Source organism: Myodes glareolus, chromosome 14 (genome assembly GCF_982192425.1).
Source record: "Myodes glareolus chromosome 14, mMyoGla1.1, whole genome shotgun sequence".
In the NCBI taxonomy this organism is placed as follows: domain Eukaryota; kingdom Metazoa; phylum Chordata; class Mammalia; order Rodentia; family Cricetidae; genus Myodes; species Myodes glareolus.
Window position 1 is genome coordinate 6295251 of NC_142039.1, and position 27882 is coordinate 6323132.

Consider the following 27882-nt stretch of genomic DNA (forward strand, 5'->3'; position numbering starts at 1 on the left):
TTCAGAGCAGTTTATTAAATAGACCTCTCAATTCTGGTACTGCTACTGACTTGCTCTTTTAAAATGTTACCTGGGAACATTTTAGCCCACTATTTTATATACATAAAATCAACATCGTTTTTTTTTTCAAGAGAAAGATGAGTACTAGTAAAACGGAAGCAGATTGCATGTTTGCATTTTCTAGCTGACTGAAATCTTGATTTAAACTGTGTTGCCTACTATTAAAAGTGACTAATAACATCTATAACACTAGCATGATGCTAACTAGTGGCTTCACAGCCGAAATTACCCAAAAAGACTTCTTTTCTTTTTAAATGTCTAGAAATTTTCAAAAATTTCTCTAATCTACAACAAAAGATAAAGCAGACATTTGAATCCAAGAATGGTGGAAATACATTGTCTTTTTCCTGTGTCACAAAGAACTTACTGCAAAGCAACAGAATCAAGCATTGATATAATTGATTTCTAACCACTGGAGAAAGCTCCCAACTCTGCCCTTGGTGTATTAGCATATCTATCATCCCTGGAGAGTAATACAAGACCACATAGAAGGTCATGAATAGATAAATTCCAGAGTTCAATGTGCTAAAAATAAATGGGCGAATTGTTTGCTCCTTTAAATATTACTAAGAGAAATAAAACAAAACAAAAACACAACAGGACTTTCTGTATATTAAAAATAAACCACACACTGGATGGAGGTAGCAGAAGGTCCTCTGGTGACCAAAGAGATGGCTTTAAGGAGAGCCCTTAGGGCAGTGGAGCATTAGAGTCCCGGGCTAAATAAAAAGCAATTTCTCTATGATGGAATACTAGCACAGCATCTTATTAACCCTTCTTTTCTTGGGAGGCGAATAGATATGGTTTTAATATTCTCACCCAATCACATTATACCAAAACAAAATGCCTGCTTAGTAGAATAGTAGCAGGGACTAGGAAATGCCGTTTCCTTAGAGAGAGAAGCAATTACTGTTAGGATAAAGAAGGGTCATGACCAGGATACCTGGGTTTACCTTTGCTTTGCGAAAGTGGTAGACCACCAGCATGCTGGCGAAGTCCAACAGCATACACAGGGCTTGGAAGGAGATGATAGCGAGTCGCAGGTACTTATCCTCCTGGACAAAGCACGGGCGGTCATCAGCACAGAAGGGGCAGCCTTCTCTGCAGGGCAGGCAGACATATGCTTCTTCTGTCCCATCTTTTGTGCTTCCTGAAAAATGGTGATCTGGACCCCTTCCTGAAAGTTCCAAATAAAACCACAATGTCATTTGTATCACCACGTTAGAAGAGAGCTAGCCCCTCTTCACTCCCTTTTCTACTGATTACAGACCTTTCATCAAATCCTTGGCTAAGAGCTAGAGATACTTTGCTTTTGGACTCAAAGTTCTTGATTCCTTTGATTTTTAAACTTGTCATTCAGAGTAATGGAGGAAAATTGCAAAAATGGAAACAAAATGCCCCAGGTTCAGGAAACAGTCTGCTAAATCTTTGGTTTCATCATCTTCTCCTCAATGATGATGAGACTCCCTAAAGCATGGGCCATAGTCCAGACACACTTGTTAAAGAAACAACAAGAAGGGTTGGGAAGTGGGTGTGTTTAATGTACCAAGTAAATCTACTCATTTTTAGAACTTCTTGACCTAGATGACACAGAGTCCAAAATGAGACTATCATCATTGCTTAATTCACCAGGGATTTCATCTACGAACTTCATTCAGTCTAAATTACAGAAAATGGTGCTTAACAGCTGTTTAGTGTTCAATTGCCTAGCAATGCTGCATCCTTTAGAATCAATCCATACAACCTATCATTTAATCCCATCTGACATGCCCTGCGCTACCTCTGTGCTCTTCGGCTGCTGCTGCTATTGATTATCTGATTAGTTTTAGCATTGTCTGCCTCATTTACCCAGCTTAAGTTAGCACTGAAGCCCAGGACTCAAAAAGTATCAGTTGTTGACTTTAGCAATAGACAATGAAAACCAACTATACTAATCATGAACTCAACATTAGAGACAAAAATAAACGCCCTGTTTATTAGGTCATGTGACCTGGTTAAGTTAGGAATTAGGAAAGGGGCTGTTTTGTTGTTGTTAGCTTTTAATAACCAATTCATCGGAAATCTTTGCTGTATCTCAACTCCTGAAAAAGGGTCACAGTCTTTTCAAAGTATGCTTGTCTATTTTCCTTCCACAGTAAATGTGGCAACAAAAACACGAATGAGTATTCTTTAGTAATTTTGTTGCTATTTAATAGTAATCACTCTGAAAGCTGGGAGCTGGCTCAATAGGTAAAGTGCTTGCCAAATAAGCCTGACACCATGAGTCCAGTCCCATGCTGGAAGAAGAGTACTGATTCTTGGAAGTTGTCTTCTGATCATCATGTGTTCGCCACAGCGCGCGCACGCACGCACACACACACACACACACACACACACCTGCATTCATACACATACATACACACAAAATAATAATATTAATAGTTACCAACATAGTTGTCAACATAGTGTAAAAAAATATATGGATTTAGCATCTGATTTAAGTAGGCTAATATCCTATTTTTAGGTAAACTCTTTAGACAGCTCAGTTCTGGTCTTACGGATGAAATATGGATGATATTGGGGATTAAGCTAAATGATTTACATAGAAACATAGTGACCAGTTTTCTTATCTTCTCCATAGATGAGAAATGCTACAGCATGAAAATTAGAAGGAAGGTATGCAAGACCAGGGTAGGAATGGTGAGTTTCAGTTTCAGTGACTGAAGCTGAGGTTCCAGTCATTGTCCAGGTTTCTTGACAAAAAAGCTGAGAAGGAATGCAGTACTAAATTGTAAGGGCCGATTAGTATTTGTCCTGCTTTCCTTCCTGAAACTGTCATAAAATAACAACAACGTGGCTTAGAGGAGAGAGGGTTTCTTTCAGCTCACAATTCCAGTGCACTATCGTGGGGAAGTCACAGTGGCAAGAGCCTGAAGCTCTTGCTAGTCACAGTCCATCCACAGTCGAGAGCAGTGAGCAACGAAGGCTCCCGTGCTCACTGCTCAGCCATTTTTCTCTATTCCTCTATAGTCCAGAGCCCCAAACCAGGGAACAGTCCCACCTCCTTTCATTCTTGAGCATCAGACATCAATTAAGGTAATCAAGATAATCTCATAAGATAATCCAGACCCCAGAAAAGGAATATGGTATGTACTCACTCATAAGTGGACTCTAGCCATAAACAAAGGACATTGAGTCTATAGTTCGTGACCCTAGAGAAGCTAAATATGAAGGTGAACCAAAAGAAAAACATATATTTATCCTCCTGGATATTGGAAGTAGACAAGATCGCTGGGAGAAAGTTGGGAGCAGGGGGTGAGGTGGGTTGGGGGGAAGGGGAGATGGGGAGAGAGAAGGGAGAAGGGGAGGATTGGGGAGAGCTTGGGGGAATGGGATGGTTGAGATGGAGGAAGGGTGGATATGGGAGCAGGGAAGAAGATATCTTAACTGAGGAAGCCATTTTAGGGTTGGCAAGAGACTTGGCTCTAGAGGGGTTCCCAGGTGTCCAAGGGGATTGCCCCAGCTAGGTCCGTGGGCAACAGAGGAGAGGGTGCCTGAACTGGCCTTTTCCCATAGCCACACACACATATCTTGCATATCACCATAGAACTTTCATCTGGCGATGGATGGAGATAGAGACAGAGACCCACATTGGAGCACTGGACTGAGCTCCCAAGGCCTAGATGAAAAGCAGAAGGAGGGAGAAAATGATTGAGGAAGTCAGGACCACAAGGGGTGTGTCCACCCACTGAGATGGTGGGACTGATGTAATGGGAGCTCACCAAGGCCAGCTGTACTGGGACTGAACGAGCATGTGACTAAAACAGACTCTCTGAATGTGGCTGACAATGGGGGCAGACTGAGAAACCAATGATAATGACACGGAGTTTTGATTCTACTGCATGGACTGGCTTTTTGGGAGCCTAGTCTGATTGGATGCACACCTTCCTAGACCTGGATGGAGGGGGAGACCTTGGACCTCCCATGGGAGTGGGCGGAGTAGGAGGGAAATGGGAGGATGGGAGGAAGTGGAAATTTTTAATAAATAAATAAATAAATAATAAAATTTAAAAAATAATCTCATAAGAAATGCCCACAGACCAACCTGATCTAGATAGTCCCTCACTGAGAATCTCTTCCCAGGTGATTTTAGATGTGTCAAGTCGACAAATAAACCAACCACTCCAGTGTTAGAGAAGAGCATACAGAAGTCTCCGAGAGCAGGAGAGAGGAAAGCCCTTGACAAGTGAAGCATTTGCATTTAGAATGTCACAACAGAAAAGTTGAATCTACTAAAAAGTGTCAGCATTTGTTGAAGTATGATGACCTAGAAAAGACTATCATAACTAAGGATTTTAAACTTGGGTAACCTTCAAGATGACACCTTTCAAACTAATGCAGATAGAAAATAGGCTACCTAAGTTATTCGGGATTGTGGTTTGTGGGCTGGTTTTCTTTGCTTTATGATTAAAAACCACCTATGAGTGAGTACATGTGATAATTGCTCTTCTGTGTCTGGGTTACCTCACTCAGAACTTAGACAACAATGAGGACACTAAGAGAGACTTAAATAGATCTAATCTACATGGGAAGTAGAAAAAGACAAAATCTCCTGAGTAAATTGGGAGCATGGAGACGTTGTGGCGGAGGGCTGAAGGGGAGATGTAGGGAGGGAAACAGAGAAAAATGTAAAGCTCAATATAAACCAATAAAAAAAGAAAGAAAATAGGCTACCAAAGCTTACAGACTAAATACGTAAGAGAGATTATCACTTCAGTAGAAGTCTGTTGAATAAAGCAAGTAAGAAAAGCTAGTGCTCAATAGGAAAACAAGAACAGTATGAAATGGGCATTGATTCTGTGTTGTGCTCTCCTTGACATCAGCAAGATTTTTATATTTAGAGCCAGTAAAGGAGCCTCTGGAAGTTTAGGAGAGATATAGGGAGAAGAAAGACTTGCAAAGCAGATCAGTGTCTTGCTCAACCATCATCAGAGAAACTTCTCCTGCAGCAGATGGAAACAGAGAGCCGTAGCCAGAGCATATGAAGAGAGTGAGAGACCTTATAAACACTCATCCCTACACTGGGACATCTTCTTAAAATCCCTGTTCTCAGGGTCCAGGGAACCTTGGAGGCAGAAAGAATGGAAGAGCCAGAGGGGAAGACACCAAGGAAAGAAGGCCTTGTAAGTAAACAGGATCAAAGCACTTAGGAATCCAGAGATGAGGCAGCAGGCGCAGGGCCTGCCCAGGACTGCACCAGACAGAGTCCTAGAGCTGAGAGAAGTAGACACATCAGCCCACCCCACCTCAGAAGCTATCTGCAATTGATAACCACTAGCAAATGAAATTTAGTTTTCCCCAAGAGAGTCTCACTAGCAAAACAAACTACTCTAAAAGATGGGCTGCCTGCCCAGAGTATACGGCCAACAGGAAATGAACTCAACAGCACCTTTGGAGGTTCCTTGTCTCAAAATGTCATATTAAGGCTTTTATTTTCAATTTTAAATTTATTTCATTTATATGTATTTCCCCCTTTCTACCCTACCAACCTTTTTTGTACGTATTGTGGCTTCCAGGTTAGTGTTTTTATGGGACTCCCGAGTATGTGGCTAAGTGGGTCTCTGCATGTGCATCTGTCCCTTTTTCCTTTTCTTGGGCTCTTTGCCTTATGTTTGCTTTTTCCTATTAGATGTGTTGAGCTTTGTTTTATCATAGTATAACATATTATTATCCTTTATATGCCTGTTTGTTTTCTAATGGCACAGAAAGGGGGTGAATGTAGACAGGAGGGAAGATGAGAAGGAAATTGGGTTAATAGAAAAATGAATAAAAATCAGGATACATTATGTTAGAAAAATCCATTTTCAACAAAAGGATCAAAAGGATATACAACAAAGAAGAATTGCAAAGTCAGGGTAGAGCATAATCAAGAACAGTGTTGAAGAATCAACTCTGGAAATGCTTTACATCTCCTCTAACAGAGAGAGTTCAATGTGAACCAAGGAGTTTCAAATTTTATTTGTTTTGAAGAGATATTTACTAAAAGTTAAAACATTTTGAAGTAATGAGAAAAGTAAAAATATAAAAACCAACAATATAGAGCATTTTATATCCCAGAAAAGCATGTGTGTTGAAAATTGAGGACAAGATTATATATATATATATATATATAAGATTTTATATATATTTGAACTTTATTATTCAAAATGTAGAAATCAAAAAGCACATACCCAAAGTCTAGCATTTCAACAAAATTTTATGCAGTTAAAATAGTCATTCCAAAGTTGTGATGCTTTTGAATAAAAAGGAAAATGAAACTTATATATGTATATATTTATATTTACAAATTTTCATTATCCATTCATCTGTCAATAAAAATTGGATTGATTCCAATTCCTTGCTATAGTGAATACAGCATCAATAAACACAGAGATACAAATATCTACATTATAGGGTATGAAGTTCTCTAGATACACACCCAATAGTGAAGAAGATAAATCATATGGTAGCTCTGTTTCTGGTTTTTGAGAAATTTCCAAGCTGATTTCTATAATGACTTTATTAATTTGCACCACCAATATTAAAAAGAATTTCCCCATCCTTTCTAACATTTATTATCAGATTTCTTGAGGATAATCATTCTGCCTGGGGTGAGGTGGCATCTCAAAGTTTTAATTTACATTTCTCTGATAGCTAAGAATATTGAACGCTTCAAAAAAATACTTACTGGCCATGTGTGTTTCTTATTTGAGAGCAGTCAATTCAGTTCCTTTATCCTTTGTTGATTGGCAGTTTTTATTCCCTTAGTGTTTAATTTATACAATTCTTTGTTAATCATGAAGATGAGCCCCTTATCTGAATTGTAGCTGATGAGATTTTCTCCCATTCCCCAGGCTGTCCGTGTACCTGCTAGGTGTTTTCATTGCTGGACAGAAGTGTTTTATTTTTGTGTCCGTCCATCTGTTGGACTGGTGGTTAGTTCCTGTGCTAATGCTGCTCTGTTCGAAAATGTCTTGCCTACTGCGATATTTCAAGGTGTATATCTTAGGTTTTCTCTTAAAAGTTTAAGTTTAACAAGTTTTTAAATAGAGTCTTTGATCCATTTGGAATCAATTTTTTTTATACAAGGCAAAATATAAGAATCTAATTTCATTCTCCTGCAAGTAGGAATTCAGTTTTGCCAGCACCATTTGTTGAGCAGGCTAACTTTCCCCAATGAATGTTTTTGTCCCTTTGGACAAGACTGAGGTGGGTGACAGGAGCCATTCAGCTTCTTCAGGAAACAAGGCCTGGGAACAGCATGAATGGTTCTATTTGTGGCGAGACCCCATAGACCTTGACCTGCTTGGCAGGAAGGACAGCTTGCTGCATGATTCTAGGCATGACCCTGGGAGCATATGTGCCAGGTGCTCTCATTGCTTTCACTCTGCCAACCACACTACTGGTCTAAATGAGTCATAGTCAGTCATGAAAAAATACTTATTTACATAACTATTCTGGAAGGAATGATTTTAAACACAAGAGTTTTAAAGAAATTTGATTAAAAAGATGACATCAGAAGTTAATGAGACCATTCAAGAAATAGGGAATGAAACACACAGTTTTCTCATTTCTAGTAACTGTGCCAATACCCTAAGAAGTTAAAGGAGATGAACGTAAGGACAAGGGACAAGCAGTGTCAACTATTAAGAGCAAATTTTCAAGTTACATTTCCTACAAGATAAATGGAAAAATCTGGTATGCCCCCAGAGGAGATAGAGTAATACAAAATGTAGAATGGATTGATCCAGCATCGTGAGAGCCCAGATCTTACCAAATATAAATAGTAACTACAAGAGACAAATCTGTCTCTCACTTTGCATGGCTCTGTATGTGCTGCCAACTGGGGACACTGTTTTCTACCTGTAGGTGTGCCTACTTAGGAAACTTTCTTTGTACCTTACAAAACTGCTTGTGCTTCTGACAGTAGAGATATAGATCAAAAAGGTCTATACCAGTGGGAGAGATGGGAGATGGAAGAGGAAAGAACCAAGAAACAAACTGGTAATTGTTGTAACCATTTTTAGAAACTTAGGAAGTAAAAGCTGGTTGTAAAACTGTTCGTGCAAACCATTGAAACTGTATTAAATAAAGCTTCAGCTATCCGAGGTTACATGTTCGGATGACAGCAGGTGGTCACAATTCCTTCATGGCCCCAACTCCACACTGCCATCCAAGGTTCCTGAGAATCCATGTGCAGGCAAGCGTAGCCTTTCCTGCTTTATTTCTGGGCTCTCTATTATACTCCCCAAGTCTTCCTGTCTATTCTTATACCAGTACCAGGCTTCTTTATCCCTATAGTGCTGTGATGAAATTTAGGATCAGATATTTGTGATACCACCAGCATTGTTCTCTCTAGCATTGCTTTGACCATCCAAAGTCTTTTGTGGTTCCACATGAATTCTTATATTGCTTTTTCTAAACCTGTAAAGTGTGATATCAAAATGTTATTTTAATGGGCATAGATGGCATTAAATCTGGAAATTGATCCTGTAGTATAGTGTAGCCATTTTCATGATATTCATTCTGCCAATCCAGGATCATGGAAGGTCTGATCAAATTGCAGAAAACACATGACTATGGGGTGCCCAGCTCCAGATGAAATATCTGTAAAACAACTTCTGAAATGAAGGCTCAGGAAGCATAGCAAAGATGGGGAAGAAATATTGCAGGTACTGGAAGAACAAGGAGTTTGTTGTGAAATTGAGTCTCCTGGAAATATTATTGAGGCTGCATCCACAAGGTTGCATAAACCTGGCTGCCTCAGTAAAGACAACACCATTGGATATGCTAACATGGAAAGGAGAAATTCCATGGATCACAACTCCAGAGTTCTTCCTGTAGGCAAGTTGGAAATACTGAGAATGGGAGCAATAGCCTTCTGTTCATTCTTTGTTTTACATATTAACTCAATTCCTGGAGTGAGACACTCTACTTTCTGGGCTGGTCAAAGTACCACACCTGTTCCATTTTCCTCCTCATATAAGACTAAAACAATAAAGGATTTATAGATACAGGAATGACAATAACCAGATACAAGATGAGCAGTGAAATTCCAAGCCAATCTATAATAATAATTTGAACAATAATAACTTGCATTTATCAGATTCATGGATTCCAGTATTCACGGATAAAAAAAACTATTAGAAAAAGACACAGATATGCTTTATTATTTTGTGTTTAAAAAAAAACTCAAAACAAGGCCAAAAAAGACAAATAAAGTGATGTCATATAAGATCCTCTTTTACAATTCTCTTAAACTGTTTGTCAAAAATCTTAGGTTAACTCCAGGGCTTATTTTCAAAGGCAATGAAGTCAGAATACAATGGAAATACCAAAGCATTCTTGTTCATTGCAGTGGTATTGAAACCTAGGTCTTTATCAGCATAATGGGTAAAGAAAATGTGACCTATATACACATTTGAGTAGTATATTCATCCATAAAGATAAAATATGTCACTCTCAAAAAATGGTTGGAAATTAAGGTAGTCCTAAGCTATATTCAGCAAGACACTTATTACATGTTCTCTTTCATACATGGAGATAATGAATAGCGATGAAATGAAGTAGGAGAACGAAACTTGGATAAAGGACCCAGGGTCAATCAAAGGGATGAGCTAGAGACAGAGAATTCAAATAATGGACATGTGTAAAAAAATTTCACAGGGAAACCAACAAATCTACACAGTAAATATGAGTTCATTAAAAAGACTCATGCATATGCACACAAAGTCAAAAAATTAACTAAGTAACATAAATAAAAAATAAAGAAAACTAAATTGTTTAAAAGTATCTAAGATAATGTTTTAAATACTCAATATTTTTTGCAGGGCATAAATGACCATTCATCAAATCACATAGTCCTCCAAAATTGATCAATTTGTGCTATGTTCTCTATCTAGGACAAGGTAATGAGCATAGTTTGTTTAAGTCATATGGCTACCAAAAATACTAATGGGCTCACTGTTAGATTGTTGGATGGTACTTAAGTTCATGATCATTTAGTGTTCTTCATTCTGTGGGAAGAGGCCAGAATTTATGCATCACTCTACTCTCAGCACTGAAGGTGATATTTACACACGTTGGACCCTCAGTAAATGCTTGCTAATGATGAAAGTGTTCTCTAAAAGAGTGAATTAACCCATCACTCAATGGGCCATTCTTCATGCTCTTAAAGCATGCACACTGAAGAAATTATAGCAGTGATGATTTTCCAGATGCTAGGCACAAACTATAAAAATGCATTAAGAATATGTGATTACAGACGACTTTGGCGCTTGTAGGCAAATATGTGCAAACCATGCCAGTGATGTTTGATTTGTAAATCTCAGCTCCTCCACACACAGAATGCCAATGTGCTGTACTGAAGCTTAGGCACCCTTGAATATCAGACTTCAAACTTACAAATAAAATAAAAATGTTCTAAAGAAAAATGGCAAATACTGAGTCTTGGGGAAAAAAAGAAAAGGATTTTGGAAGAAAGTTATCATTACATTTATAGGCTATTTGAAGAGTATTAAATATTCACCTCTAAACAAGACTGTCAAAGCAAACTGTCAGTATGTGAACAGTGTATAACCTACTTGCTAATTTTAATTTTGTTACCTTGACAACAGAAGAACTTTAAACTGCTTGAAATATATACATACATGTATACATTTTATATTTACTTATACATATATATGCTTTACTTATACAGACTAAAGAACATAAAACCTCTAGACTAATAAGCAAAGGATAATACATTTTTTCAATGCAGTTATTAAAATCCTGTTCAAAGCAGCATTGACATTGGATGTGATACCCGAAGGAAATTCCCCACCCCAAATTCATGGCCATGAATCAGGTCCACAGCTTTAAGAAAACTGCCCTCACCATGGAGTTCCAAAAAGCAGCCAACCCTATCACACAGCTTGGAGCCCAGAGGTTGCAAAGCAGACAGTCCAAACAAGCTGTTACCCTGCAGCCCGGAGTGCAGAGAGAGCCACTTCCTTCCGCCCTGCGCTTTCAAAACAGCAGTTTCTGAGCCTGGCAAAGCCATGCCCCCCACCTTTGACTATGAAAGCCATTTTCAAATACCACAATATATTCTCCTGGACCCTTGGAAGAAGGCACTCTGATCAAAAAGTCTGCTTTTGCTGTTTTAAGGTAACCTGAGTCTAATTTATTTTCTTCTGCTGTCTTAATTCTTAGAATACCAGAAACTCCATCGAAATAGACACAGTTCAGAAATTGTAAAATGGTAAGAATTTATCAAACTATAAACTTCAGAAAGTCCTTTTTAAATTTTAACCATATATATATTACAAAGTTTCCTTGATAAGTATGCAGTGTTTTTATAATAAAAATGTTTTGCTATTATGTCTTCTTGGCTCTGGTAACACGCTCCCTGGGCAAGCATAGAGACCTAAGCTCATGTCTGCAGCAGCCACATAGAAGGCAGGCATGGCAGTATACGTCTGCAACCCCAGTACTGGGAACTTGAGGGGTAGGGTGAGACATGGAGATCTTAGGGACTTAGTGTTCAGAGTGCCAGATTCCTGGTTCAGTAAGAGACCTTGTCTCAAAACTTAAGGCAGACAGCATGAGAGGAGGGACACCCTCCACATTTCTGTGTACAAGCATGTGCATGTATGCATATACATGTCTAATACATGCCACATATAAGCCATATACACACTATATCATACACACGTCATATACACCACAGACACACCATATACAGAAATCATACACATACTACAAGTACATAAATCACATATACACATACACACCACACACATATACATACTACACACATGCACACCACACACACACACACACATATACACACCACATAATACATGAATCACACACACATACTGTGGAGGCTCAAAGAGGCCAAAGTTCAGAGAGTTTTGGGACTTGTTTTTAGTTGAGATTATCATGCTTCTAACTCAAACAAAGGTGCCACCTAGTTGTGGAACAGAGTTCTGCTCTCTCAAGGCTATTGTTAAGGAGTGGCTAGTTGCCAGACCTCCTGAAATAGGGAAGTAGTTGGTTCCTACCTAAAACAAAAAAGTCTAAGGAACCAAGTAGGTTCTAGTTTCCTTTATGTAAATAGCTTGGAATTCCACCCAGGGAGTGGTTTGTCTGCAGAGTGTTTGGTCTAAGGCATGAGTCAAGGGCATGAGTGAGTGATGAATGTACCCCATGATTTTCAATTTGTATGTTAATACAGTCTTTTTGTTCTATTCCTACCTTTTGAAACCAGGGGTATATTAAGCTGCTAGAAATTAAACACGGAGAAATTTTCAGTACTCATGGAAATTCCCTCCCGATACTATCCTATGTCTTTCTACACTTATTATTTTCGTTGGCGTCTTTGTATTCCTTACTATATTCTAAATTCCTATGCCTCCACTCTGGAAGAAAGGTAATCTTGTCGAGGCTGGCCCCTGACAGCATCCACACCACATACATATATACACCGCACATACCACCACACACATGCACATACACCACCACATACCACCACACACACATGTATATACACTACCACACACCACACACCACACACACATAAGTCACACGCACACATTATGTCTTCTTATACATAGTAAATTGATTTTATCAAGTGAAATTCTGTTCCAAACCACAGAGAACTAGTAAATCTACTACTATCAAAAATCCTTGACAAACTTCTGTCTTCATTATCAGAACTGATAATGTTCTGAATCTCAGATTTTTGTTGTTTTTTTTAATTTTTTAAATTTATTTATTTATTACAAATTTCCACCCCCTCCCCTCCTCCCATTTTCCTTACACTCCCCCCTCCTCCTTCCCCTCCCCCTCCCTCTCCAGTCCTAAGAGAAGTCAGGGTGCCCTGCTCGGTGGGAAATCCAAGGCCCTCCCTTCTCCATCCAGGTCTAGGAAGGTGTGCATCCAAAACAGACAAGGCTCCCAAAAAGCCAGTACATGCAGTAGAATCAAAACCCAGTGCCATTATCATTAGCTTCTTAGTCATTGTCAGCCACATTCAGAGAGTCCTATTTGATCACATGCTCGTTCAGTTCCAGTCAAGCTGGCCTTGGTGAGTTCCCATTAGATCAGTCCCACCATCTCCGTGGGTGGACGCACCCCTCGTGGTCCTGACTTCAAGAACCTGGAAACAACCTAGATGCCCCTCAATGGAAGAATAGACAAAGAAAGTGTGGAATATATACACATTAGAGTACCACTCAGTGGTAAAAAAAACAATGACATCTTGAATTTTGCATGCAAATGGATGGAAATAGAAAACACTAGCCTGAGTGAGAAAACCCAGACCCAGAAAGATGAATTTGATATGTACTCACTCATTTGTGGACTCTAGCCATAAACCAAGGTCATTAAGCCCATAGTACACAAGTCCAGAGAAGCCAAAAAACAAGGTGAACCCAAAGAAAACCATATATAGATCCTCCTGGAAATTGGAAGCAACCAAGATTACAGGGCAAAAGCTGTGAGCATGGAGCTGGGGGCAGGGGTGGGGGTGAGTTCTGGGGAAGGGGAGAGGGGGAGAGGGAAGGGAGAGGGAAGGATTGGCAAGAGCTTGCGGGAGTGAGAGGGTCGAGATGGAGGAAGGGCGGATATAGGAGCAGGGAAGAAGACACCTACAGTAAGGGATCCATTTTAGGGTTGGCAAGAGACTTTGCTCTAGAGGAGATCCCAGGTGTCCACGGGGATGTCCCCAGCTAGGTCCTTGGGCAGCAGAGGAGAGGGTGCCTGAACTGGCCTTGCCCCACTATCACACTGATGATTATCTCGAATTATCACCATAGAATCTTCATCTAGTGATGGATGGAGATAGAGACAGAGACCCTCATCAGAGCAACGGACTGAGCTCCCAAGGTCCTGGCTTTGTGTTATAATTTAACTTTTACAGAAAAGTTACAAGAAAGTACAAAGTAATTTCATATTTTATCTGTAGTTGTGAATTATTTACATCCTAATATTCTCATATTCTCTTAGTCGAAGTTCAAGATGTTATATGTATGATACTTCTGGCATAGGCTGGATGCACTGTGTCTTCATACAGAAACATTTTAGTTTGTGTGTACCAATGAGGGGCTCCTCCTTATAAAGCAGGATACAACTTCAAAACTAAGAGAATTAGTGCAGATCCATTGTAATTATCTTTGTGCAATCCACATCAAAATCCTACCAATTGTCACAACAATGCCGTTTGGAGCTGCTTTGCTCCACCCAAGATGAAATCCAGAATTGCAACGCCACATTTTCTGTCTCTGTTCTGGAATAATCACCAGTACTTCTTTGACCTCTTTAGCCCCTAGAGCTTTGTGGATCCCAAAATTTTGACCACACAGATCATTTTTTATAGATGGTCCCTTGGTGTGTGGGTGCTTGCTGCTGCCTCATGACTAGGATCAGAGTATTGACTCTTGGCAGGGATGCCCTACAAGCAGGGCTATGTTCTTCTCAGTGCAACACTGCAAGAGGCACAAGGTATCAACTGGTTTCAGGACCTGGGGACTCTTACTTTGGGAAGTTTGTGGCTTACAAGCTTCTGCAATGTAGAATACTGTTTACTTTGAAACCTATACATGATCAAATACTACAACTAGAGAGAAAGCTTATCATTTAAGAGCTGGGTTCAGTTCCCAGGACTATCATGATAGTTCAAAACTATCCATAACTACAGCTCCAGGAACTCTGACCTCCGTAGGTACCAGACATGTATGTGGTACATGTATGTGGTACATGTATGTGGTACATACACACATATGCAGGCAAAACATTTATATGTGTAAAATAAGTAAATCCTTTTAAAATATTAAATAACTTGTTTCTCATCAAAGTTTGCTAACTTGGAATTATAAAAGTTTTATTTTTAAGATTCTGATTGCTATGTTTCTTTTTAAAGCCTTATGCCTTTTGTTGGGTACGGAATGCATCTTCACACAGAAAGAGAAAACAAGTAGAAACAAGAAAACAAAAGTCGAAAATGGTTACAAGGTGAAAGGAGAATGGTCACTAAAGTATTTGTAAACAAACCTACAGATATTCTGTCTAACACAATGAGCTGCTGTGGAAATTACTGGTAGTTATCTCTACTTAAGTGCTTCTTAACTGTTAACATATGTGTAAATGTTGTTAGCAAAACTAAATAGTTATACTAATGTAAAATAATATAAACAATAAAAGAGATGAATTGGGTGGAGGACATAACAGTGCATAATTTCAGGCCATGGTCAAGCAGGAATATATTCATAGACGGGAGCATTACACCTCAGGACAGAGTCCGGACAGGACAACCTGGAGTCCTCTGAGACCATGGGCTCTGCTCTTGTGCTGGGAGACAGAACCAACACCCACTCAAGAGCACAAATGTAGGTGGAGGAGAGGAAGAAAGAGAGAGAGTGCAGGCTTCAAATAACAGTGACAGATATGTTTTTGAGCATTTTGAGTGCCAACTACTATGGCTAGAATATTGTGGTTTATCACCTCATTTTTTCCTTATAAAAATTTCATAAAGCAAGTGACATCCCATTTTACATATGATGTAAACAAACTTAAATTAAATAATTTGGTCAAGGTCACAGTTCAAATAAATCACTGAGGTAGGATTCAAACCTAGGACCTATTCCAAAGGCGGTGTGCTTTATTCTTATCTGACACTCCAGGTAGAAGTTCACGTCTCTAGGTTAGTGACCAGAGCAGTCTTGCATGGATGAAAATGGACCCAAACACTTGATAGCACAACCACAGAGTCACAAAGTAAGCAGCTGTCTCAAGTAAAAGTGGCACCACTGGTGGAGCTGGATCTGACCTGAAGCCTTTTTCCTGTGGTCTAGTTTCCGTGGTCCTGAAAATACGATGTAAGGTGCCAAGGGAGGAAAGCAAATAAACAGCTCTACCCAGCTGCAAGACCTATGTGCCACAAAAATTAACAGCACGGCAAGATAAGCATCCAAGTGCAATAAATTCCAAGTACACGTTGGTGACATCTGAGAGCTCTCTAATTGGACTCAAAGCCCACTAATCAGGAGGGAAATCATGCCTGAATGGAACTAGAAACCTAACCCCTTACCTGGGTTAGTGGAGCTATAGACCAGACAGTCGTAGAAAAGACTCTACTACACCACTTTACTAGATCAGCATAATCCCATACTGCAATCTAAAATTTACCCTTATACCCACAGATAGGTGCAGCTACTGCCTCTCATCAGCCTCTTCTTACATAGCAAGAGGCTCAACTCAGAGCTGCTCTTTGCCTCAGCACTCAGTAGTCCTGCGTTTTGCCTTCTGCAAAGAGCTCCTTTTTTTCTTCCTGAACAACTCAGTTTAAAGACTCTGATTTTTTTCCTTGTCTGTTTCCTGCCCCATGTGCTTTTCATATGAATAACACTGCAGGGCTAAATTGCAGATTGCGATCTTTAGTTATAGGTCATTGGTAACTTGGGATTCATTTGGAAAGATACCCAAACTGAAGTCAGTCTGAATGATAAGAAATATAACCAAAATACTGGTAGTAACCCACACAGAACAGGGGTTCGTGGAGATGGAGTCCATACTAATATGGATGGATCTGGGGTTGGAGAGCGTGGGAACATCATGAGTCTGCATTGCATCGACGTGGAAGTGAACAGCCTGGACATGAGGAGACAATTGTTCATCAGGACCTGGTCTTTCTGAAACTGTGCTCTCGACAGATGTCAACTCCTATTAGCTCACATGACTACCGCTATCCAAAGAGATGCCTGGACCCAGGCCTCTGGGCTGTCAGCTTAATTTCAATTCACGTCATTTATACATACTGTGGTTGGTCTTTACAAGGCCCTGTCTACTGTGTACTTATGTCTAAGTAAAGGTTCTTATATCGTTTCACATTTTGAAGGCATTTTTAACACTTACATTTGCATTATATGCAAAAGATCAGGGCCACACTATAAGTCCCTTCTCCAGAGAGCAAGTAGACTGTATGTGGGCATGTGGAATCCTTTTCTAGACCTCGGCAAATGTTACCTCTGCAGTGCAGTCTTTCCGCTTTCTAGGCCTTGTCCTCTTTATCAGGTAACTAGCCAGTTTCCCTCTGACATCTCCGGACTTCTGCTTGTTCCTTCTTAGTGCCCTCCCCTCAGGGCCGTCTCCCCTCCCCTCATGGCCATCATTGCTACAGACGCAGAGGTCACATCTTCAGATAACACTCATTCTTCTAAGTCCTAGCTTAAGTCACTAGTCATCAGCATAGCACAAAATTTAAAATATAGTACTAAAGGGTCTTAAGGATTACCTCATTATATGTACCATCAGTATACATATATATTCACCCAAATATGTCAAGTTCAAATATGAACTTGGATGGAGACTTTACATGTTCTCTCATATTTCAGGTCTTCAATATCTTCTTTGCATTTGACCCAAAGATTACACAAGGTCATTCCTTACCAAATGAAAATCACTTCAAGAAAAAAAAGAAAAAAGTCACACTCAAAAAGACAAATACCATGTATTAATATTCAGAATGTGGAACATACATGTATATATGAATATGACATCTATATGACATGAAAGTAGAAAATTTCCCACGTGTGGGGATGAAGAAGAGCTAATGAGAAGAGGGAGGAGCAAGAGGGTAATGGAAGGAAAGGTAAATGCCATATGTTGTCTTATGCAGAATTTAGATTTTACATACATATATATTATATAAAACTTTAGAGCAAAGGAGGGGCTATTTGAGGAGCAAGAGGGTCAGGGAGAAGAAAGACAGCAAAAGAGGACAAGAGATTTTCATACATAAATGTTTTTTATTAAAGGGCTACAATGAGACCCATTATTTTATGTGCTGATTTTAGATAATACATTTTAAAGGTATGAAAGCAATTTCTCCTATAATTTTCTGAACTACTATGATTAAATCATTAATGACTAAAATTAGCAGGTTACAGTGTACAGTCATGTGGTATATTCTAATACTTAATAAGTAGTGTAACGAATGCCTGCGAAGATCTTGGTTGATAATACTCATTTTCCTGGTCAGAGTGCTAGACGTTTTCTTTGGGAAAGGAAGTGATTAAATGTTGGATTTTCATGCAGCCTGACAAGGCCATCAAGAAAGATGTATTTGGTCTAAAAGTACTTCTGGGCTTAAATCATAACAGTAACTGACTTCCTGCTGTATGGCTGAGCAAAGGCAGTCACGGTTAAGTATATGCTGAGGTCAAAGCTGTACTCAGCTATAGATCATCCTTTTAAAAACTGTGACCTCCTCTCTCCAGAAACAGTGTGCACGCCATGGGAGGTAGACATAAAATAAAATCAGCTTGTTCTCAGAGAGTGAGGCCAGCCAAAAAAAAAAAAAAGCAAAAACCTGGCCTTTAAAATAAGGGGAAAAGTAGGAGTGTGCAAATTAAACAAAGCTAAGTTGTTAAAGGTTAGCCAGTTTCTCCTGGTAGTGTTATAAGCAAGTGGCACAGTCATTTTCTGGTCCCATAATATTTAGATGTTTTATTTCAGTCACACAGTGGGAGCTGAGAACAAATGTGGGTAAACCAGACACAAAATACCAAATACCTTCACACGACACAAGCTAAACCTACCCCCTTCCCCTTCAGTGCTGAATCATAAGTTATGTCTGGACCAGAGCTGTGAAGAATGCCATGGTAGCTCTGGCACTATGGTGGCTGGGCTTACACACACACACACACACACACACACACACACACACACACACACTTCAGAAAAGCATCAACGTCCTTATTGTACGCTTTCTATGGCCGCAAAGAAACTATTAGAAACCCAGGAGCTTGAAATGTTTGCTTGTTATTCCCTTGCCTCTGATGGTTAGAATCCAGAGTACACCTAGGTTTCAAGCTGCAGATCTGCTCAAGCTGGAGTCAGGATATCCGGTTAGGGTGCTTGGATTGTCATACTCAGCTGAATCCCTGTCTCCTGCAGGCTGCCAGTGAAGCCTTCCTCAAGTCCCAGTCTACATTCTCACTGCAAGCTTTCTTATTTCTTCAAGTCAGTACAAGTCTCTCTCTGCATCTCTCTTTCTCTTTTGGTGTCTCTCTGTCTCTGTCAGTATGTCTGTCTGTTTCTCCCTTCTCTCCTTCTCTACTCTCTCTCTATCTGTATGTATTTCTCAGTGTGTGTGTGTGTGTGTGTGTGTGTGTGCGTGCGTGTGTGTCCCCTCCTTCTGTACTGATAGACCCCATTCCACGTAAACCCAGGATATGTACGTGGAAGATGGAACCATCCAAACTTCTACCTACACCTATTACTCAGAATAAGGGTTATACATGACTGGGGAACCAAGAAGTAAAATGTAAATAGATTCAAGACCCAAGAATGAGGTTTCGGAAGAAAAAGAAAACCATCTATTAATAAACCTATAAATGTCTACCAAAATTCATAGAGGAAAGCTGCCAGGGCAGAGCCTCAAATGCACTCTTTAATAATGTCTACTAGAAATACAAATTGCCACACACAGCAGTAACAGAGTATCAAAGATAAATGGATAACTGTGTGAAAGAGACATGGGCCTAATTCTTAGAGGTCTCTAAATCCAATTTCCCATGAAATCCCCACATTTTTACCAACTACACTCCTTTTATCAGTATATTTGTAGCTGGCTACAAGTCAACCTGGCCATATGGAATTCTCTGTATTACAGAGAATAAAGCTCAGTATTTAAATCACAACACTAATGTTCTCCAGAGTAGATAGAAACTGAGCAGATGATGAAGTTTCATTGCTGGTGAATGAACCCTGTATAATTTCACTCTGTATGTGAACAGGCCTGCAATTATGAGGGCTGCTTCTCTCCTTTGACTGTGGACATTGTGTAGCAAAGTGAGAGAAGAATCATGCCCACAGTTGTGTTATGTTAGAGGAGGCAGGGCGAGCAGGATGGGAGATTCTTCTGGTGACTGTAAGAGGGTGAGTGGCAATTTGTGAGCATCACATGACCGACCTCGGCACAACCTTTAGAACTGGGAGAAGCTCCAGGCAAACACTCAGCCACAAAATAGGGAACGCCTATTGTGACATCTGGATTCCTCAGACAATCTGGGAGGCTTCAAGGACTGCACTCAGCCTCAGAAATCATACTGGGGAAATCTTTAGCTTGGCGAGACTCTGAGTAGAGGATCCCACTCTTCTATAAGCAGCAACTTGAACAATGGAAACTGGGTGATAAGGAATGTGTGATGTCAAGCTGCTCATTGATAACTTTCCACGCATTATTTAAAAGTAACATATGCACAAATAAAATAAATGGGCAGAATGAGTGCTAGAAACTTTCTAGTAACAATTCTCAGAAACTAACCCTTAAAGGGTTATAACACCTTCAGGCTTTTAAATGTTTTAAAAACTAAAATTCTCCTAAGCACGTCTTCGTCACAGTTGCCCCAGCACTGAAAATTTCAAACCCAAATAAAAATCCTTTAAGTGATTCGAGGAGGCCGAGCCGATGTGAATTTGACTTGTAAAGTCAACAAGGTTAAAGGAGAAACAGAATGACGTCAACAGGTGTGTTGTGTGTGTTGTGAGGCGCATGCACAGAGCAAAGAGCACTTACTCTGGAAGTTGTTCACCGAGAAGACACGGGGATGATAGAATCCTGCTTTGCAGATGCACTGATAGGCCCCAAGCACGAATCCCAGGCCTTTGATTGGCATACACTAAAGAGAAGAAAATACAATAAAATCAATCACAGTGTTGCTCACATGAAGGTACACACATATCTACTGTTGCAAATGTATCAGAATCAGCACATTTTCTATAAATAAAATATTTCAATTTTGGACTTTTGTTTTAGGTTTGTTTGCCAGCAGCCAATTTTTTTTTTTAGAAGTAACTAATTCCCTTTCTAATCTTGCACTGTTATGCTGTGGGAACTCCTTCCACTCTTTCAGCCAATAGCCTTTTAGATACCAGCCCACTGGGGCATGCTCTCTTATACTTTAAAAAGCAGCTGGAACTGGGCGCTTTTGCTCCCAGCTCCCTTTCTGGTGGCTAGACACTCCGTTTCCTGTTTGTGACAAGAGGACTGTTGTTTGGGACGGTGATCTGTAACTTTTTCCCCTCAAATAAATAACCTTTATTATTATCTATAATTCTTAACTAGTATGGGGTTGTTTTGTGGCTTCACTGTTGCAGCTGCCTCTATGGCCAGCCTTTCACTCACTCAGGTGTCTCACTCAATCACTCAGAAACATGGTTCTGTTTACATTTCTCATAGCATCTTATTGCTTCAAGAACTGTTTCCAAAGCCATATGAATATTTTACAAGTCATTCCACTCTGGATGTTCCTATCAAAGCAAATGTAGGCAGGTGAGTAGACAGGTTCAGAAAGGTTGAGACACAGAAACTACTCTTCTGACTTAAGTGCTCATTAGAGTTTATCCTTGGATCAAACTAACACAAATTGTTGAGGAAAAAAATGCGGTAAACTTTAAGATATAAACACAAAAGACAAGAATCTAGATAAGTTAATGACCCCAAAGGTTCTATATCTATAAAACAGATAAATATTCTCCATATTTATAAAAAGAAGAACCATGAACAGCTGGGTGAAGATAAAACTTTTAAGAAGTAAAAGTGACAAGATGGCTTCTAGCACAGAAGCTTTTTAAAGAGAAAATACTAAATAATTTAAATAGTAATTCTATAGTCTACACTTAAAACTTAAAGTGAGCATCAGGACTCATTCTGTGTACTGTGAAAAGGTCAGTAATTGAAATGTATTTATGTATTTTGATTTTCTAAGCCAAAGGTAGAATAAAAATACCCTGAAAGAGCCTCCACGGACACGCCACTTCATGCATACCACCTTTTCACACTTTTCTTGGTTATTATCCCATGAGGCCCTCCACCCCTCTCTTTTCCTCAGCATATATACTTATATCCAATTATGTCTGTGGAGTAAGCTGACTCAGAAAAGATCACAAACTCAGGGCCTGTCTGGGCTATACAGTGAGTTCAGGGTCAGTGTAGTTAGTTGGCAATGCCTTAGATCAAATAAAAGATACAAAGTCCTGGGAATATAGCTCAGTAGTGCAACACTTGCCAAGCAGGCACAGGGGCCAAGTCTCAGCCTAAGGGACTGCAGAAATATAGGTTCTTGGCTCAGAGGAAAATAAAATAGCAGGCTAGTACCACGCAATTCAGTTGAGCTAACCAGTATTTACAGAGTAACTGCTGTGTGCAGAGTCCTCCTACAGAACCCAGTGGACAATTACACACTGTTTGCGATGATCCAATCACATTAGAGGCAACCAAAGAATAGGCCAAATTGGATTTCTGAGTGTTATAGATAAAGGAACAAGTGAAACATTTACTTTGGAGACTTAGTAGAATTGTGGAACAGTATATTGGACATGGTCAGTCATAAAATGGAGATTTGAATTCTGACTTGATCACGGTCTAACTATGAGAGCTTAAGCTTGTTCTCTGAACTCTCTCATCCATAATTTGTGTTTTGTTTTGTGAGAACATTCATTCAGTAAGATGTAGATAACAGTTTGAAGGAGGAGGAGTTACCAAAATAATCCAATCAACTAAGGAAGAGAAAGAGGAATAAAAGATGAAAACAAACTTTTGGTCAGAAAAACATTAAGAATGAAATTTCCACCGGGGCCTCTTGCCACGTACCTGTGAGCTCTGCTACAAAGAAGGCTGAGGCAAGCAGATGGCAAGGTCAAGGCTACAGATCAAGTTTAAAGCTAATCTGAGCAACTTCATGGAACTCTGTCTCAATATAAAAAGTAAAAAGAAGGCAGACATGTTAGATCACCCATCTAGCAGACACAGGGGTATTAGTTTAACTCAAATACCAAATAATGATAATAAAATAATAATAATGATAATGATAACAGAGTCACCATCAGCTGACCCAGTAACAGCAAATAGAGTGGGCTGTGGGAAAAGATAACTTCAGTTTAGCAAAGCTAACTGTGAATGCACTTATTTGAAATTTAATTCTAGATCACAAATTCTTGGATCACTAATGGAGCACTCACAGGCAGTGAAGGAAAGAAGACTAGAAACATGAGCAGTCAATCCCTTTGCCTGTGTGCTATAGAGATTTGGACTGGTATGGATCTTGATTTATTGATACAAATTTAAGGTCAATTTTGTTAGACTGTGTATATGAATTTCGGCTCTTGATTAAGGTGTTTTGTTTTTCATCTTACTTAAAAGTGTATAATTAAGAAGTAAAGGTTAGTAGAGATTCATCTGTAATAGTCAAGCTTCTAGCCATGTTATCTAGGTTTTCTGGATGTACAGAGATGTATTTCAGATGGATAGATATTGTTTAGATCTTTCAGAGACTACAGAACATGGCATTTAAAAAGTTTTAAGAAATTAGGACTTTTCATGACAATGAGACACATCTGCTGATGGAGGAGGGTTATCTGTCTATTGTGTTATTTTCATTGGTCAATAAAGAGACTGCCTTGGCCCCTTGATAGGACAGAAAATTAGGTAGGCGGAGTAAACAGAACAAAATGCTGGGAAGAGGGCTATGAGCCAGAAGCCATGGAGCCAGCCACCAGGTCAGACATGCTGAATCTTGTCTGGTAAGCCACCACCTCATGGTGCTACAGATTATTAGAAATGGGTTAATATCAAGATATGAGAGTTAGTCAGTAACTAACTCTCTAGAGATAATGGGCCAGGCAGTGCTTAAATGAATACAATTTGTGTGTTGTTATTTCTGGGACTAAGCTAGCCATGCAGGAGCCGGGCGGGATGAAAAGCAGGACTGCCCGTAGCTCCTTTCTACAATCTGCTCCTGGCATCACCAATTGTTTCAAGAGGAAGATGGGCACCGAAGAGAATCCTTATGGAGTTTGCTAGCCATTTGGGCAAGAAACTGCTCTTGTCTGTACTGCTTGATGTTATGCTTTGTGAGCTGGACATGCGGGACCCATGGAGAGATGCCTGCTGAACTTGCCTAAAGGTGAGACGGTCCCTCAGGGTTCCCACTTCATGAAAGATTCTGGAAGACATGAAAGACATGAAAGATTCTGCAGAACATAGAAGAAAAAGTGACTGACAAACTGTCAATATAGGCCCAACTGTCTTTGAAATTTCCTGCTTCATGGAAAAGTGTGCCAGATACTATGGGCCTGTAGGCGGAAGATGGATGCTCCAATGATGCAGAAGAACTATGGGTGACTGTCCAGGCAGTGAGATGTCTCTGTCAATTCTATAGATTTGGAAGTTGTTTAAAATGCACTTCCTGTTTACTTAGGTAATATTATATCCTTCTGGAGTCTTTGATGGAGTTGAAGAATAGATAGTTACAATTTTTTTCTTAGTTATGATAAAGGATAAAGTAGATATAAATACTGTAACTGTAATTTTTGCTTGATACCTTTTTTTATATGTAAGTTTACTATGTTAAAGTTAAAATCTTCCTTTTATTTAGACAGAAAAGGGGAGGTGATGTGGGATTCCCCTTGGTATGCTGTGAATACCATTGGTTAATAAAGAATCTGTCTTGGGCTTGGCAGGGCAGAATAGAGTTATGCAGGGAAAACTAAACTGAATGCTGGGAGGAAGAGGCTGAGTCAAGGAGAAACCATGTAGTTAGAGACAGATGCCAGATGGAATCTTGTCAGTAAGACAAGATTCACATGATGATATTATCAGCCACATGATGATACACAGATTAATAGAGATGGATTAAATTAAGATGTAAGAGCTAGTCAATAAGAAGCTAGAGCTAATAGGCCAAGCAGTGATTTAATCAATACAGTTTCTGTGTGATTATTTCAGAAGTCTGGGTGACTGGGAAACGAACAAGCAGCCCCTTACTACACCTGTGGTTCACTCACTAATCATCAGGGTCAATTTAGCTGGCTGTGCTAACTCTGTGTGTGTGTGTGTGTGTGTGTGTGTGTGTGTGTGTGTGTGTGTGTTTCCTGCCTCAAAACTCCATGTGTCCCCACTCCCCATAAGCTTCCAACCAGTCTAAGGTAACTTTATCTACTGGAGAACAAACAATATTTTCTCCCCTGGAATTTGAAGGTGAATGGTATTTATTAAGACAGTACTAATTTCTTGATGTTATTATGCAATAGTAGAACAGTAACTCCATGGAACATTGTTAATACTTAGGGTAAATTTAAAAGTTTATTGCAATAAAAGTATTTCTTGATTCTTAAGCTAATTTCGGGACTGACATAACATTGGGGGTTTTAAAAATTCAGTTGATTAGATGAATATTGTCAAATTAAAAAAGAAGGTTTTTGGACAAAAATAAGAAGCACCCTAATTTTGTTACAGAAAACATAGCAACATGGATCCTTAACTACCGCAAACTTTTTATTCTGTTCTTACTTTAATCTCAATGGAGAGAAGCAACTTTTATTTAGTTGAATCCATAAAAGCATCCCATCCCCTTGTTCCAGCTTTACCTCCAAGATGGCAGTGCTTACAGGAACTGAATTAGATATAGTCTTATAGCATCTCCTTGGAGAATAAGTGGCCTTTGCTTAGTTTTCTAAGAAGGACTGTGACTTTGCAGCCAACATGCATCATTTTCCCATTCTATCTACCACCGCCATTTTCTCTGTTCACCTCCCAACTAAAAAAAATCACACATTTTCAAGAGTAGGAGATCACATGGTAAACCTGGCTCAGAAAGTCCTCTATAACATAGAGAATGTGCAACTAATACTCCTCCTTTGGTAACTGAGGAGATGCCTTTTTAACTTTTTTTTTTTCTCCTTGGGAATGTAGAATATAAACGCAGACGCCAACTTAACACAGAATAAAACCTTCCAAATTGTATTCCAGAACTCACGTAAGATATTCACTGTGGATATTGGTGGTGTTTGAGATGTTAAAGTCTAAGCCTTCCTAGTACATCTTCTGAATGTCAGAAAGAGTGGATACAGGAAAGCAGCCTGTCACACAGGAGGCCACTGTGAGCAACCTTTGACGGACACTGAGCTTCTATTTAAGAGTGACAGTCATTAGTGAGTCAGGATGCACTCCGTGATGAAGCTCACTAAGCCACCTGCTAAGCTTCACTCTGGGCAGGCTGAGAATGCAGCCCTGATGACACAATATTTGCATTGCATGCATGAGAGAGACACTGGGGTCAATTGCAGCAGTCCAGAGATTTACCATGGCGTATCCCACACAAACCCTTGCTAAGAGTGATCTAGAAACAGACAGACAAACACAACTTCCAAAAATGAAAACCTTCCTAGATTCCAAGATTTATTTGTGACTAAATTTAGTATCTGAATAGACCTGTAACTTTTAAGGAAATTAAATCAATACTCAAAAATATCTCTACAAAAACTGTTCCCAGAAGCATTTGCCATCAATAGAGAATTCAATTAGTAATTAAGAAATAAATTTGGCTATTTTCATATAAATGATATGAAAGAAAAAATCAAGTTATCTCTTTATAATAACACCAAAAGAGTAAAATAATTACAATTAAAATTGACAAGTAGGTGGAATGTTACATCATTAAAACTATAAACACTGAGCAAATTAAATGGTCAGCACTGCAAACATACAGATAAGTACCATCATATGGACTGAACAGTTTATGTTTATATGTATACATATATATTCATTTAATAACATTTAGTGAAAAACAGGCCATGAATTTGAAGGGGAGCAGAGAGCAATATACAGTAGAATTTGGAAGGAGGACAGGGAAGGGACAAATGCTGTAATTAAAATCTCAAAAATATAAAAAGAAAATGTTGATATCTGTTATTCACCAGATAATCTGTTTAAGCAATTTAAAGTTATTAAAATATTTATGTCATCTAAACTAATCAAAAGATTCAATGCCACCCATAAAAAAACCCCAAAAGCATTTTCAGAAGATAATGAAAAAAAATCCAAAATGTATATTGAATCTCTACTATCTCAAAAAGATACTACAAAGCTGGCCTGTGCTGTCCTGATTTCCAAAAGCAGTCCACAACCATGCAGTGACAGCCAGAGCACAGCAAGAAAGCACACTCAGAGTCCAGTAGAATTGGGTGAAATCCAGAAACAAACCCATACGTATGATGTCATTGTTGACACACAGTGATGGCAGATCAATCCCTTTAACAAATATTCCTGGGAAAATCTGAGCATCTACAAGCAAAGGAATTAAATTGATCAAGCATTTATCTATGGCAATACTATAAAACTTGGCTCAAAATGATTAAAACCAAAACATACAGTCTATAGCCATAAAACTTCCAGAAAAAAAAATATAGAAAGATCTTTGTTACATTGGATTTGGAGGTTTTTCTTGAGTATGACCCTCAAAACCCTAGCTGGAAAAGCTACAAATAGACAATGGGGTTCTAGCAAGCTTCTATCAACTGTGTAGCAAAGAAAGTAACCAAGTAACCGTAAAATGGAGATGTAATCTATGGAAAAAAAGAAAATATTTGTCAACAATGTATGCTATGTTTTTTAATAAAGCTAACATACAAAAATATAAAAAGAACTTCTGCAATTCAACACCCACCACAGCAAAAAGGTCACAAGTCATCCAGACAAAAATAGGCAAAAGTCCTTAAATAGACATTTCTCTGAAGTTATGCAAATGGCAAACAAACAGATGAAATAATGTTCAACATTCATCCATAAGAGAAACATCAAACTGACAGTGAGGTAACACTTCATATACAACATTAACATCACTGTCAAATAGTGGGAAACATTTATGAAGATGAAGGGAAACTAGAAACATGTGTAGAACACACGTGGGAATATAAGCCAAGGCTGCTACTAAGGAACACAAAGGAAGCTTTTTTAAGAATGAAAAGTTGAACTGTGTT

The 27882-nt window shown here is 39.1% G+C and overlaps 1 protein-coding gene across 1 annotated transcript in view; it reads right to left on the minus strand.

Annotated features, from left to right (window-relative positions):
* Gpr158 (G protein-coupled receptor 158) overlaps positions 1 to 27882 on the minus strand; it is a 337748-nt gene that overhangs the window by 153017 nt on the left and 156849 nt on the right. Inside the window, exons 3-4 of the mRNA XM_048461085.3 lie at positions 20642 to 20744; positions 1014 to 1237 (exon numbers count right to left, since the gene is read on the minus strand). Of these exons, the coding sequence (XP_048317042.3) occupies positions 1014 to 1237; positions 20642 to 20744 (327 nt within the window). The remainder of the gene's footprint in view (positions 1 to 1013; positions 1238 to 20641; positions 20745 to 27882) is intronic.